Source organism: Eriocheir sinensis, chromosome 37 (assembly GCF_024679095.1).
Source record: "Eriocheir sinensis breed Jianghai 21 chromosome 37, ASM2467909v1, whole genome shotgun sequence".
Lineage (NCBI taxonomy): Eukaryota > Metazoa > Arthropoda > Malacostraca > Decapoda > Varunidae > Eriocheir > Eriocheir sinensis.
This window is the reverse complement of record NC_066545.1, coordinates 253-15,000: the sequence shown is the minus strand read 5'-3', so window position 1 is coordinate 15,000 and position 14,748 is coordinate 253. Positions and strand designations below refer to the sequence as shown.

At 47.2% G+C, this 14,748-nt stretch overlaps 1 protein-coding gene across 1 annotated transcript in view; it reads left to right on the top strand.

The window, feature by feature from the left end:
* Positions 1-13,761, top strand: part of LOC127008431 (monocarboxylate transporter 12-like) — a gene marked incomplete at its 3' end in the record, with an annotated part of 43,110 nt that extends 29,349 nt beyond the window's left edge. Inside the window, exon 6 of the mRNA XM_050880581.1 lies at positions 13,587-13,761. Within this exon, the coding sequence (XP_050736538.1) occupies positions 13,587-13,761 (175 nt within the window). The remainder of the gene's footprint in view (positions 1-13,586) is intronic.
* Between the last annotated feature and the right edge of the window lie 987 nt (positions 13,762-14,748).

Genomic DNA, 14,748 nt, shown 5'->3' with positions numbered 1-14,748 from the left:
TGGACGTTATTAATGCGTTCAACAACACCAATAGGGAAACAGCACTGCACAACATCAAAATCAAGTGCCCTATATTCGCCCAATATATTGAAAATACATTCAAGGAACCTGCCAGACTGTTCATCAGCAGTCATAATGACCAACGACTTGGAGACCCGGTGGCCAGACAATCCTCAGAGGGCACCACCCAGGGGGACCCAGTGGCCATGGCAATGTTTGCCCTGGGAATGATGAAGCTGCAGGACATCATCCGCCATGAAAACACCAACGTCAAACAGGTGGCGTATGCGGATGACCTCACCGGTGTAGGAAAGTCTGCAGACCTCGGGAAATGGTGGGACCTCGTCAATGAACACGGCCCTAAAATAGGGTACCGTCCTAACGCCACTAAGTCTGTGGTGATTGTAAAACCAGAGGCATACGATCGGGCCAAAACAGCATTCCAGGGAAGTAACGTGAAACTGTCAGTGAATGGCGAAACACACCTCGGGGCAGTCATTGGAACAGCTGAATACAGAACCGAATATGTGAAAACAGCTGTAAAGCGCTGGGAGTCCGAACTGCAGAGGTTGAGCGAGATCGCCAAAACAGAACCGCAGGCAGCCTACGCAGCATTTACGTACGGTGTCAAGCATAAATGGAACTACCTCATGAGGACAGTTCCTGATGTTGCTCCGTTACTAAAACCTCTGGAAGATGCTATCAGAAACACCTTCATACCGGCGATAGCAAATGGGAGATGTCCCAGCGACCAGGAGAGAAGGTTGCTGGAGTTGCCCCCAAGAATGGGTGGGCTCGGCGTCACCAACCCGCAAAATCTGGCTGAGTCTGAATTCGGGAACTCAATCCGAATCACAGCCTCCTTGACCGGATATATTATCAACCAAAATGAAAGGGGAGAAGACAACCCTCAAGATATTAGGTCACTAAGGAATGAAATCTCCATAAACAGAGAAGAAAAACAGAGACACTCTGAGTGACCTAATGAGAGAGCTCCCAGAAGACACAAGGAGGAGGACAGATATTGCACAGGAAGTGGGCGCTTCAAACTGGCTAACCACACTACCGATCAGGGCAAAAGGTTTCAACTTAAACAAAAAAGAATTCACTGATGCCCTTGCCCTCAGGTATGGCTAGCCAGTGGATGGGCTCCCAAACATGTGTAACTGTGGCTCACCCTTCAACCAAAATCATGCCATGACATGCAAGAGAGGAGGTTTCGTCTGCATGAGACATGATGAAGTAAGAGACATAACAGCTCAGATGCTGAAAGAAGTCTGCCACGACGTGACTGTGGAACCCATGCTGCTCCCTCTGCAAGGCGAACACCTCGCCAGACGCACCGCTAATATTTCGAACGAAGCACGACTGGATGTTAGCGCCAGAGGGTTTTGGACTCGTGGACAAAGGGCATATTTTGACATAAGAATCTTTGATCCCATGGCCCATTGCCACAGAGACCTGACCCTTGATGCAGCCCACAGAAGAAACGAACAAGAGAAGAACAGAGCATATGAAGAAAGAATACAGAATGTGGACCAGGGCTCCTTCACCCCGGTAGCATTCACGACGTCAGGAGGATTGGGACCAAGGGCGCAGAGCTTCTACGCAAGACTCGCCGAAACACTGGCGGATAAGAAACAGCAGCCAAGAAGCAGTGTGGTCGCCTGGATGAGATGCAGGCTGTCCTTCCCCCTCTTGAGGTCAGCCTTGGTCTGCCTGAGAGGAACCAGGTCACCTGCACCCAAAACCACCCGCATTGCCGACCTGGACTCTGAGGCGACGGTGGTTGATAGTCGTATCAACCACAAGCTCTGTTAGCTTAAGAATAATATGTTTAGTAAGGTTTGTAATACTAAATAAAGATGGTTGTCGGCCACAGTCATTGGCGGGGTGGGGCCAATGAATTGCTTTGTGAAAGGATATGAGAGAATATACCGCTCACAACGCAACTCTTATAGATGGAGGCCTGTAGTAGTAGTAAAAAAAAAAAAGTAGTAGTAGTAGTAGTAGTAGTAATGGTATTGCTAGTATTAGTAGTATTACTATAATATTCTTGTCATTATTATTATTATTCATATTGTTTGTGTTCATACTATCACTGCTATTAAAACTACTGCTTACATTATTATCGACATTAGTGTCATTAATATAATTTTAATACTTTGTTTACTTATGTTCTGATGCAATTACAACTCTCTCTCTTCTCTCTCTCTCTCTCTCTCTCTCTCTCTCTCTCTCTCTCTATCTCTCTCTCTCTCTCTCTCTAGCTCTCTCTCTCTCTCTCTCTCTCTCTCTCTCTCTCTCTCTCTCTCTCTCTCTCTCTCTCTCTCTCTCTCTCTCTCTCTCTCTCTCTCTCTCTCTCTCTCTCTCTCTCTCTCCTTCACACCGACCTCTCCTGTCTCTTCCCCACCCACCCTCTCTTCACACTATACGCCCCTACCCCCGGCCCCCTCGCTCCCCACACCGCACCAACCGCCCCTTGGTTACGCTAACCTCTGTAACCTCGATGCCATGCTGACACTAACAAATTTATCCACACCGCACTGATAATATCTCCATCCCAACTCTCTCTCTCTCTCTCTCTCTCTCTCTCTCTCTCTCTCTCTCTCTCTCTCTCTCTCTCTCTCTCTCTCTCTCTCTCTCTCTCTCTCTCTCTCTCCTCTCTCTCTCTCTCTCTCTCTCTCTCCTCTCTCTCTCTCTCTCTCTCTCTCTCTCCTCTCTCTCTCTCTCTCTCTCTCTCTCTCTCTCTCTCTCTCTCTCTCTCTCTCTCTCTCTCTCTCTCTCTCTCTCTCTCTCTCTCTCTCTCTCTCTCTCTCTCTCTCTCTCTCTCTCTCTCTCTCTCTCTCTCTCTCTCTCTCTCTCTCCCTTTGGGAACAATGTGTCAGTCTATTATATTAATTATAATCCTTTCTATATATCTATCAATATCGCTAAATTAATAGGAATATTAATAATAGTGTCATTCCACTGTAGATATCACTACTACTTCCAATCGTAATCAATAATCAGTCATTATTACTACATGTACTACCAATATTCCTGTTGTCATTAATATCAATATCTATAATTTTATAAATGTCTGACCCTCCAAACCAAAGAAGATGCTGCGTTTGTACAAAAGAAGATCACAGATGTATAAATTGTGCATGTGTTAAGGAGAAAAGACGATGTACGAACTGTAAGAAGAGCGACAGGTGCCAAAATCCCCTGGGCAGGGATCAGAGCAGGGAGGATAACGATGAAGCGCAACATCGCGGGGACAATGAGGGCCGCCGGGGAAGGAGTGAGCTGGGGGAGGGGGTGTCGGAGGGAGCTGCTGCACAACCGCCACCTCCATATCCCTCTCAACCGGTACCACCCCTTCCATTTGCACCTCCAATGTTGCCACTACCAACACCACTACCACCACCCCCTCATCACTCTTCCTCTTCGACTGGACAGGGCGCGGCGGAGGTCGGGGGAATCTTTGCTTGGAAGGGGCTAGCGGAGGGGGAAGCAGCGAGGTGGGTGGATGACACATACCTTGAAGTTGTTGGGTGGTCTGCAAGAAATCTTTTTGAACCACCCAGATGTGGAGCCACGACATTTATCATCAAAGAAATTGTCACCCTGTTAAATAACTACATCCAGAACACACCACTGGCGCCCCTATCCCTGAAAATTGTATTCACTCTCCCCCATCTCTTCCTCCAAAAAGCACACCCAAAAACCAAACAAGCCGAAAATATCGAGGCATTAAGAAGGCGAGTTGCCTTGTGGCAAACTAACGAGTTAGATGCCCTCCTTGGAGAAGCCAGAGCCATACAGGAGAGGCTCCCCGAACCCCAACAAAACAACACCTCCACAGAAGACAGGGCCCGGAAGTTTGCAGACAAAATGCGACAAGGCAATGTTGCGTCTGCAACACGAGCCTTGTCAGAAAATTCCACACGGGGTGTGCTTCCACTCACCAGGGACACGATCAATCAACTCAAGGAAAAACATCCTCCATCGAGTGACCTGAAGGGACTGAGACTGGCAGGATGTCACCAACCACCGAATCCAGTTATATACGAAAGGATAACAGGAGAGATGGTGTGGAAGAAGGCCCTCCAGACTCGTGGCAGCGCGGGGCCCTCAGGACTTGATGCACGGGGATGGCGAAGCTTGCTGAGCAGCGCCAACTTTGGCAATGCAGCTGGTGGCTTGCGCAACACCATTGCAGCACTGGCAAGAAAACTCGCCTCCTCCAGCTGCCACTATGTGGACGCCATGACGGCATGCCGCCTCATTCCCCTGGACAAGAGGCCGGGATGCAGGCCTATAGGAGTCGGAGAAGTCCTGCGGCGCATCGTAGGCAAATGCATCATGGCTGTCGTCAAAGAAGATGTGAGAATGGCAGCAGGGAACCTCCAAGTTTGTGCGGGGCAGCAGGCAGGAGGAGAAGCAGCAGTCCATGCCATGCGGGAGATATTCGACCACGTGGAGTGCGAAGCAGTGCTTCTTGTTGACGCCAAAAATGCCTTCAATACAATAAATAGAAAGACTATGATACACAACATTAAAACCAAGTGCCCTAGCTTAGCTATGTATGTCGAAAACACCTATACATACCCGACCGACTTATACATAAATAGCCACAGTGGAAAAGTGAAAGTGTTAAAATCATCTGAGGGAACAACACTATGTGACCCAATAGCCATGGCTATGTACGCCCTGGGCCTATCAGTCCTCCAAAATGAAATCGCGTACGCAGAAACACGGATGAAACAGGCGGCTCATGCGGATGACCTCTCAGGTGCTGGTAAAATCTCAGACTTAAAAGGATGGTGGGACACTGAACACCGCCGGCCCTGAGATAGGATACATCCCTAACGCCACCAAGTCTGTTCTTATTGTCAAACCTGAACATTATGATCATGCCGCAGAAACTTTTAGAGGAAGTGGCGTCATTGTGACAAAAGACGGACAACGACACTTAGGTGCAGTGATCGGGACAGAGGTATATAAGAAGGAGTACGTAGGAGACAAAGTAGCTGAATGGGTGAAGGAAATAGAAGCTTTGTCTGCCATTGCCAAGACTGAGCCACACGCTGCCTATTCAGCGTACACCCACGGCATCCAACATCGGTGGACGTTCCTGATGCGCACCATCCCCGGCATCAGTCCACTCCTCCGACCACTGGAAAATGCCGTCATGAATGTATTCTTGCCGGCGCTGGTGAAATCTCATGCTTTGGGGGAGGAGGAGAGGGATATGCTAGCACTTCCCCCAAGACTGGGTGGGATGGGGATCACCAACACTGAGAAGCTGGCTGATAAGGAGAACCAAAACTCTATCAGCCTTACCAGGTCACTCATCAACAGGATCATCGCTCAGGAGGCAGAGGGCGAGATAGACCAAACAGAAATAAGAGATATTAAAAGAAAAATCTCAGAAGAAAGGCAACAGGCCCAAAAAGACGAGCTGGACCGTCTCACACACCACCTGTCCACAGAAATGGGTAGAAAAATATACACAGCACAGGACGGCGAACACCTTCGGTACAGGACAGCCAATACCTCACAGGAGGCACGGGTTGATGTAAGTGCCCGCGGATTCTGGGTGCGCGGACAGCGGGCGTTCATGGACATCCGCATATTCGACCCGATGGCTGCCTGTCACCGTGAGCTGCCCCTGCGAGCCGCCCACCACAGGAACGAGCAGGAGAAGACAAGGGCATACGGTGAAAGAATCCAACATGTGGATCAGGGCAGCTTCACCCCCCTCGTCTTCACCACATCCGGCGGGATTGGTCCCAGGGCCCAATGCTTCTACGCACGCCTCGCGGAACTAATCTCAGAAAAGAAGCATCAGCCAAGGAGTCACGTTGTCGCCTGGATGAGGTGTCGCCTCTCGTTCTCCCTGCTCAGGTCGGCCATCCTGTCTCAGGGGCACGAGACACTCTGGCCCAAAAGCCACCAACATCTCCAATATGGACTATGAAGCCACAGTGGTGGAGAGTGACATTATGGTGGGTCGGGATTGATTTGAGTAGGGAAGGAAAGGGGGATCTAGACGTAATAGATGGTAGGTGATTTAGTGTCAGGTAGTATTAGTGATATGGTTGGATGCCACAGTCATTAGCGAACAGAGTTGGGGCTAATGACCTCCAAGCTATGGAGCCCTCCATGATTATGTGTCTGGAAAATAAACATGGGTGGAGGTATCATTTATGTAGTAGTAATATAAAAAAAGTAGTAGTAGTAGTAGTAGTAGTAGTAGTAGTAGTAGTAGTATCAGTAGTAGTAGTAGTAGCGGTAGTAGGAGTAGCAGTAATAGTAGTGGTAGTAGTAGTAGAAGTAGTAGTAGTAGTAGTAGTAGTAGTAGTAGTTGTAGTAGTAGTAGCAGTGGTAGTTGTAGTAGTAGTAGTAGTAGTAGTAGTAGTAGTAGTAGTAGTAGTAGTAGTAGTAGTAGTAGCAGTTGTAGTAGTAGTAGTAGTAGTGAGGGAACAACACAAGGTGACCCAGTAGCCATGGCTATGTACGCCCTGGGCCTATTAGTCCTCCAAAACATAATCGCGTACGCAAAAACACGGGTGAAACAGGTGGCTTATGCGAATGACCTCTCAGGTGCTGGAAAATCTCAGACTTAAAAGGGTGGTGGGACTTTGTGAACGCCGCCGGCCCTGAGATAGAATACATCCCTAATGCCACCAAGTCTGTCCTTATTGTCAAACCTGAACCTTATGACCATGCCGCAGAAACTTTTAGAGGAAGTGGAGTCATTGTGACACAGAACGAACAACGACACTTAGGTGCAGTCATCGGGACAGAGGTATATAAAAAGGAGTACGTAGGAGACAAATTAGCTGAATGGGTGAAGGAAATTGAAGCTTTGTCTACCATTGTCAAGACTGAGCCACACGCCGTCTATTCAGCGTACACCCCGGCATCCAACATCGGTGGACATTCCTGATGCGCACTATCCTCGGCATCAGTCCGCTCCTCCGACCACTGGAGAATGGCATCAAGAATATATTCTTGCCGGCGCTGGTGAAATCTCATGCTTTTGGGGAGGAGGAGAGGGATATGCTAGCACTTCCTCCAAGACTGGGACGAAAGGGGATCACCAACCCTGAGAAGCTGGCTGATAAGGAGAACCAAAACTCCATCAACCTCACCAACATGATCATCACTCAGGAGGCAGAGGACAAAATAGACCAAAGTGAAATAAGAGATATCAAAAGAAGAATATCAGAAGGAAGACAACAGGTCCAAAAACACGAGCTGGACCGTCTAAAACACAACCTGTCCACATAAATGTGTAGAAAAATCTACACAGCACAGGAGGCAGGCGCCTCTAACTGGCTAACGTCGCTACCAATCAGAGCAAAAGGCTTCAGCCTCAACAAACTAGAATTTGTCGACGCCGTTGCTCTGAGATATGGCTGGTCGATTTAGGGGCTGCCTGATCTCTGTGCATGTGGATCATCGAATGATGTAACTCACACCATGACATGCAAGAAGGGAGGCTTCGTCTGTATTCGACACGATGAGGTGAGGGATCTGACAGCCAGCATGCTCGGAAGGTATGCCAAGACGGCACTGCTCCCCCTGGAGGGCGAACACCTTAGATACAGGACGGCCAATACTTCACATGAGGCACAGGTTGATGTAAGTACCCGCGGATTTTGAGGGCATTCATGGACATCCGCATATTCGACCCGATGGCTGCCTGTTACCGTGAGTTGTCCCTGGAAGCCGCCCACCACAGGAACGATCAGGAAAAGACAAGGACATACGGTGAAATAATCCAGCATGTGGATCAGGGCAGCTTCACCCCCCTCGTCTTCACGACATCCGGCGGGATGGGGCCCAGGGCCCGATGCTTCAACTCACAACTCGCGGAACTGATCTCAGAAAAGAAGCATCAGCCAAGGAGCCACGTTGTCGCCTGAAAGAGGTGTCGCCTCTCGTTCTCCCTGCTCAGGTCGGCCGTCCTATGTCTCAGGGGCACCAGACACTCTGGCCTAAAAGCCACCAACAACTCCAGTATGGACTATGAGGCCGCAGTGGTGGAGAGTGACATTAGGGTGGGTCGGGAGTGACATGAGTGGGGAAGAAAAGGAAAATCTAGACGCAATAGATGATAAGGTGTTATATATAGATTTAGTGCTAAGTAGTATTAGTAATATGGTTGGATGCCACAGTCATTAGCGAACAGAGTTGGGGCTAATGATATCCAAGCTATGGAGCCCTCCATGATTATGTATCGGGAAAATAAACGTGGGTGGAGGTATCTCTTATGTAGTAATAGTAGTAGTAGTAATAGTAGTAGTAGTAGTATTTTTTTTTTTTACAACGGGGCACAAAAAAAGAAAACAATAATAAAAAAGCCCGCTACTCGCTGCTCCCAAAAAAGATTCAAAAGAGGTGTCCGAAAGAAAGGTCAATTTCGGGAGGAGAGGTGTCCTGATACCCTCCTATTGAAAGAGTTCAAGTTGTAGACAGGAGGAAATACAGATGAAGGAAGATTGTTCCAGATGAAAGAGTGAAGATGCTGGTTAACTCTTGCATAAGGGGTTTGGACAGTAGTAGTAGTAACAGTAGTAGTAGTAGTAGTAGTAGTAGTAGTAGTAGTAGTAATACTCTTTTCCTCTTTTCTTCCGCCTCCTGTCCTCCTTCCTCCTTTGCTAACTTGTCTTTTCCTCTGAGTTCTCCTTTCCTCTTTCCTCTTCTTTCCTCTCCTCTTTTTCTTTCCCTCTTCCTTCATCGTTTTTCCTTTTCTCGTAATATCGCCTGAACCCATCCCTTCATCCTTTCGAATCTTGCCTTCACTCACCACGGCATCTTACCAAGGCCTCTAATTCCTTCATAATCCCCTTGAAAGCAAACAATAAAGCCGTTGATGCCCGTCTAATCTTTGAAAATATCACAATGAGGCATCCAATCCCCTTTACGTGGCATTCAGATCTCATCCCAACCCCCTTAATTATCTTTCTTCGCTCTTCGACCCAACAGCTGGTTATCTAAAAAAAAATTCTGACCTCGTTTAAATAAAGACTATTTAGTTCTCTTTTTATGATTTCATATTTGATTGTAATCTGTCTAGCCGTCTTTCCCATCATTAATATTCCACTGCAAACTATCCACTTCTTTGTATCAAACCTCATAACTGATAAGAAGCTATCCGTTTTTCTATATCCACATTTCTTTTGGCCAGATATTAACCTCTCAGGAGTCATGTGTCCCTGTCCACGACTAGCAGTCACTCCAGCCCCTGATCTGGGATGGTTGAGAAGGAGCCTGCAGCCTCTCCGCAAAACTCACCTCCACCCTAAAACAAAAGAAAAGAGGTCAGGGTCGCAGCGTGAGCCTTGACCACCCTGATCCGGTTTTAGCTGAGGAGTCCCACCGGGACCGGAGGGCTCTGCTCCTGAGCTCCTGGAACGTCCTGAACCTCTCAGACGATCATCGACTACCTTAGCTATCGAATATGCTCAGAAGGTGGATAAAGTGGAACTCTATGAGACGAGGAGCCCTGACAGTGGTGAGATCAGAAGTGAGGAGTACACCACTATTGGTCCAGCATGAGCAATGGTGCCCGTATTAAGGGGATAACTATATAGGCATTTACAGCCCACTGCAGCCATTTGTGTTTGAGGTTACTCTGGTTGATGAGCATATAATAGGAGTGAGGCTGAAACACTTTCTGGGATTCATGTCTTGTCCCTACTGATATGTCTGAAACTAGAGAGGTGTCGTACGCCAAACTCGACTCTGTATAGACCAGTCCCTCCCTCGAGACATACTCATTGTCTTTAGTGGCTTCAATGTTCCTCGTGGCACTGACAGAGTTGGCTATGAGTTGCGTGTTGGTCTCCATTATTCTGGTACCAGAAACACCAGCACCTCTTTCCTCCTTAATTTTGCAAGATCCAGGAGTTTGAGAATAATACGGTCCTGGTAAAAATACCAGAGCTGCATCGCTGGAATTGGTATAGCAATTCTGTAGGGTTAGCTAAGGAGGTTTCTGAGGGTTAGCTAAGCAGGTTTCTGAGGCTACTGACAGCAGTCTCTACTCTGTTCCCTCCTACTATCTCTATCCTAAATTTCAATCCAAAGCTGGATGTTGCGCCTACGTGCGCAACGACATCACTTGCTCTCGTGCCCACAACCCAGATTCTTCAGAATTTTCCACCATCTGGCTAAGACTTCATTGTCATTCTATTACTAAATACATCTGTGCTGTTTACCTCTCACCTAACTCTACTAATTATGTAAAATTCTTTGACAATTTGAACTCTAAAGTGGAGCACATCTTGACCCACTCTCCCTTCGCTGAAATCTCCATCCTAGGAGATTTCAATGTTCACCACCAGCTTTGGCTTTCATCCTCTTTCACTGACCAGCCTGGTGATCAAGCCTACAACTTTGCTATCCTCAACGAACTAGAGCAGTTGGTCCAGCACCCTACACGTATTCCCGACCGTCTTGGAGACAGGCCCAACATTCTAGACCTCTTCCTTACCTCAAACCCTTCTGCTTATTCTGTCAAACTGTTCTCTCCGTTGGGCTCCTCCGATCACAATCGTATTTCAGTATCATAAGAACATAAGAACATAAGAACATAGGGAAACTGCAAGAGGCCGGGTGGGCTACACAGGGCAGCTCCAGAATCTCCCCACTACTCACGGTGGGTGAGGTGTAGCTGTCCTATCGCTCCTGTACACCCTCTGGACCCGCCGAAGAGGAGATGCTTCTGGTATTTTGCTTCAGCTCGGTGGGACGACCTGAGGATGTACTTTTCCGATTTCCCGTGGAATGATTACTGCTTCCAGGATGGAGACCCCTCTGTGTGTGCTCAGCGCATCACAGAGGTGATTGTCTCTGGAATGGAGGCATACATTCCACGTACTTTCTCTACTCCTCACGCTAAAAACCCTTGGTTTAATCACGCTTGTTCTCGTGCTATCAATCATAGAGAGGCAGCTCACAAAAGGTACCAGAGCCTTCAAACTAATGCTAACTACGAACTTTACATTTCTGCCCGGAATCGTGCCAAATCTATTCTCCGACTAACTAAAAACTTTTTTCATTAATAGAAAATGCCAAAACCTTGCTTCCTCTAACTCTTCCCGTGACTTCTGGCATCTAGCCAAAAACATCTCCTCCAACTTCACTTCTTCATCTTTCCCTCCACTCCTCAGTCCTGACGGCAACACTGCCGTCTCATCTATCTCTAAGGCTGAACTCTTCTCTCAAACTTTTTCTAAAAACTCCACTCTGGACGATTCTGGGCATATTCCTCCTACTCATCCCCCCTCTGACTCCTTTATGCCTGTTATAAAGATTCTTCAAAATGATGTTTTCTATGCCCTCTCCGGCCTCAATCCTCAGAAGGCTTATGGACCTGATGGAGTGCCTCCTATTGCCCTTAGAAACTGTGCCTCCGTGCTGTCACCCTGCCTGGTCAAACTCTTTCGCCTCTGCCTGTCAACATCTACCTTGCCTTCCTGCTGGAAGTATGCCTTCATACAGCATGTGCCTAAGAAGGGTGACCGTTCCAATCCCTCAAACTACCGTCCTATAGCTTTACTTTCTTGTCTATCTAAAGCTTTTGAATCAATCCTTAACCGGAAGATTCAAAAGCACCTTTCCACCTCTGACCTTTTATCTGATCGCCAGTATGGGTTCTGCAAGGGGCGTTCTACTGGTGATCTCCTTGCCTTCCTAACTGACTCTTGGTCATCCTCTCTTAGCCGTTTCGGCGAAACCTTTGCTATTGCGCTGGACATATCAAAAGCTTTTGATAGGGTCTGGCACAAATCTTTGCTTTCCAAACTACCCTCCTATGGTTTATATCCTTCTCTCTGTATCTTTATCTCCAGTTTCCTTTCTCACCGTTCTATTTCTGTTGTGGTAGACGGTCACTGTTCTTCCCCTAAACCTATTAACAGTGGTGTCCCACAGGGTTCTGTCCTATCTCCCACTCTCTTTCTGTTGTTCATTGATGATCTTCTTTCCAAAACGAACTGTCCTATCCATTCTTACGCCTATGACTCCACTCTGCATTACTCAACTTCTTTTAATAGAAGACCCACCATACAGGAACTTAACGATTCAAGGTTGGAGGCAACAGAACGCTTAGCCTCAGACCTTACTATTATTTCCGAATGGGGCAAGAGGAACCTGGTGTCCTTCAACGCCTCAAAAACACAGCTTCTCCACCTATCTACTCGACACAATCTTCCAAACAACTATCCACTATTCTTTGACAACACTCAGCTATCACCTTCCTCAACACAAAACATCCTCGGTCTATCCTTAACTCAAAATCTCAACTGGAAACTTCATATATCATCTCTTACTAAATCAGCTTCCTCTAGGCTGGGCGTTCTGTACCGTCTCCGCCAGTTCTTCTCCCCCGCACAGTTGCTATCCATTTACAGGGGCCTTGTCCGCCCTCGTATGGAGTATGCATCTCATGTGTGGGCGGGGTCCACTCACACAGCTCTCCTTGACAGAGTGGAGTCAAAAGCTCTTCGTCTCATCAGCTCTCCTCCTCATACTGATAGTCTTTTACCTCTCAAAATCCGCCGCCATGTTGCCTCTCTTTCTATCTTCTATCGATATTTTCATGCTGACTGCTTTTCTGAACTTGCTAACTGCATGCCTCCCCTCCCTCCGCGGCCCCGCTGCACACAACTTTCTACTCATGCTCATCCCTATACTGTCCAAACCCCTTATGCAAGAGTCAGCCAGCATCTTCACTCCTTCATCCCTCACGCTGGTAAACTCTGAAACAATCTTCATTCATCTGTATTTCCTCCTGCCTACGACTTGAACTCTTTCAAGAGGAGGGTATCAGGACACTTCTCCCGAAATTGACCTCTCGTTTTGGACACTCCTTTGACCTCTGTTCGGGAGCAGTGAGTAGCGGGCCTTTTTTTAATTTTTTTTTTATGCCCTTGAACTGTTTCCTTAGCTGTAAAAAAAAAGAAAATGAAAAAAAAGATGGACCACATCCTTGTAAGGTGAGGCGGCAGCACTGTGGAAAGGCTTAGGCCCCACCCAAACGGACTTAAGATTTGTGTCTGACCATAGGGTTTCACATCTTGTCCAACACTAACCAGAGAGACTGGACGCAACACCCGACTGTTGTCCAGTACCCATTCACTGCTGGGTGGACAGTGATGCACGGAGACTACCCATCCGCCTCCAATGAGCTTCAGAATGGAACCCGGATCCTCTCGGCTGTGAGCCGAGTGCTGTAACCTTATACTAGTTTGTGTGTGTGTGTGTGTGTGTGTGTGTGTGTGTGTGTGTGTGTGTGTGTTTTACTGTCAAGGAGGCTATACAAAAATATTTGTTAAAAATGTTCTTGATAAAAATGTTGCTCCCATGTATAATACTTTAGATTCGAGAAAAAAAAGAGTAATCAGTTTTAGTTCGAGAGGTCATTGATTTTACATATATACATACAGTAGAAGGTATTTTTTTCATTTTTTTACCAGAGAAAGTAATGGACGCATGAAAATGCTGGTAAACTGTTCTAGAAGGGACCCTGTATGGCCTCTTTATTACTCATATTCTTATCTTATTTTTTACCCATCATTCAGATACTGGATGCACAGACGGAGGGGCTAGAGGACTCTGCACTCATCCTTCTGCAGACGTTCCTTGGGTTTGCTTACGCACTGGGCTGCATCGGTTTTGGGCTGATCGTGGTGAGGCAGAGCGCCCAGTGCATGATCTCCCGCCAATACTTGTGTCAGGCCTCCATGTACGGGCTGGGTGAGTGCTGAGAACGAGGAAGTATACGTTTTTTCACAATAACTTCGAAGACGAGACCTTACCCTTCCCGACTAGGTGTGTATCATTAGCGAGTCCACAATCAAGTTACAACTCCTTCCATGTCAAGATGCAGGTGAATAGAGATTGCTGGGGAAGGTAAAATTTTACTGATGGTTCTTCAGAGAAACGGAAACAATAGCGAAAAATTTCAAAATGTTGGGAAAGGTAAAATTTTACTGAATTATTAATTAGAGAAACTGAAACAATCGTGAAAAATCTCGAAATGTAAACGGGTGACGCATTGTGGTCACGATTGAAGAGAAGTTGGTGGTGGTGAAAATGGTGATCATGATGATAATGATAATACGTGCGCGCGTGTGTGTGTGTGTGTGTGTGTGTGTGTGTGTGTGTGTGTGTGAGAGAGAGAGAGAGAGAGAGAGAGAGAGAGAGAGAGAGAGAGAGAGAGAGAGAGAGAGAGAGAGAGAGAGAGAGAGAGAGAGAGAGAGAGAGAGAGAGAGAGAGAGAGAGAGAGAGAGAGAGAGAGAGATACTGCAGGAAGAGTAGGAAGAGGAGGGGGAGGGGGAATGCGAGGTGAAGCAGAAAGAGGATTTCAGAATACGGATGAAAGAATAAGAGAGGTAAAACTCCCAACTTGAAGGCACGAATGGAAGTATTAGTTAGAGAAAAGTGTCGGGGTCATGAGAAACGAAGAGGATAAGCCGTTCTTCTCAGGGCCCACTAAGGGGCAGAGGGGCCAGGGTCTGATGCTATGCTTTATGAGAGAGAGAGAGAGAGAGAGAGAGAGAGAGAGAGAGAGAGAGAGAGAGAGAGAGAGAGAGAGAGAGAGAGAGAGAGAGAGAGAGAGAGAGAGAGAGAGAGAGAGAGAGAGAGAGTTTCAACCGTATATTAATAAAGTTTTGCTCGTGAAGTTTTAGAGTTACGAAGAGAAGTAATATATGCTGTTGGCCTTTCCAAATTGATTCTTTT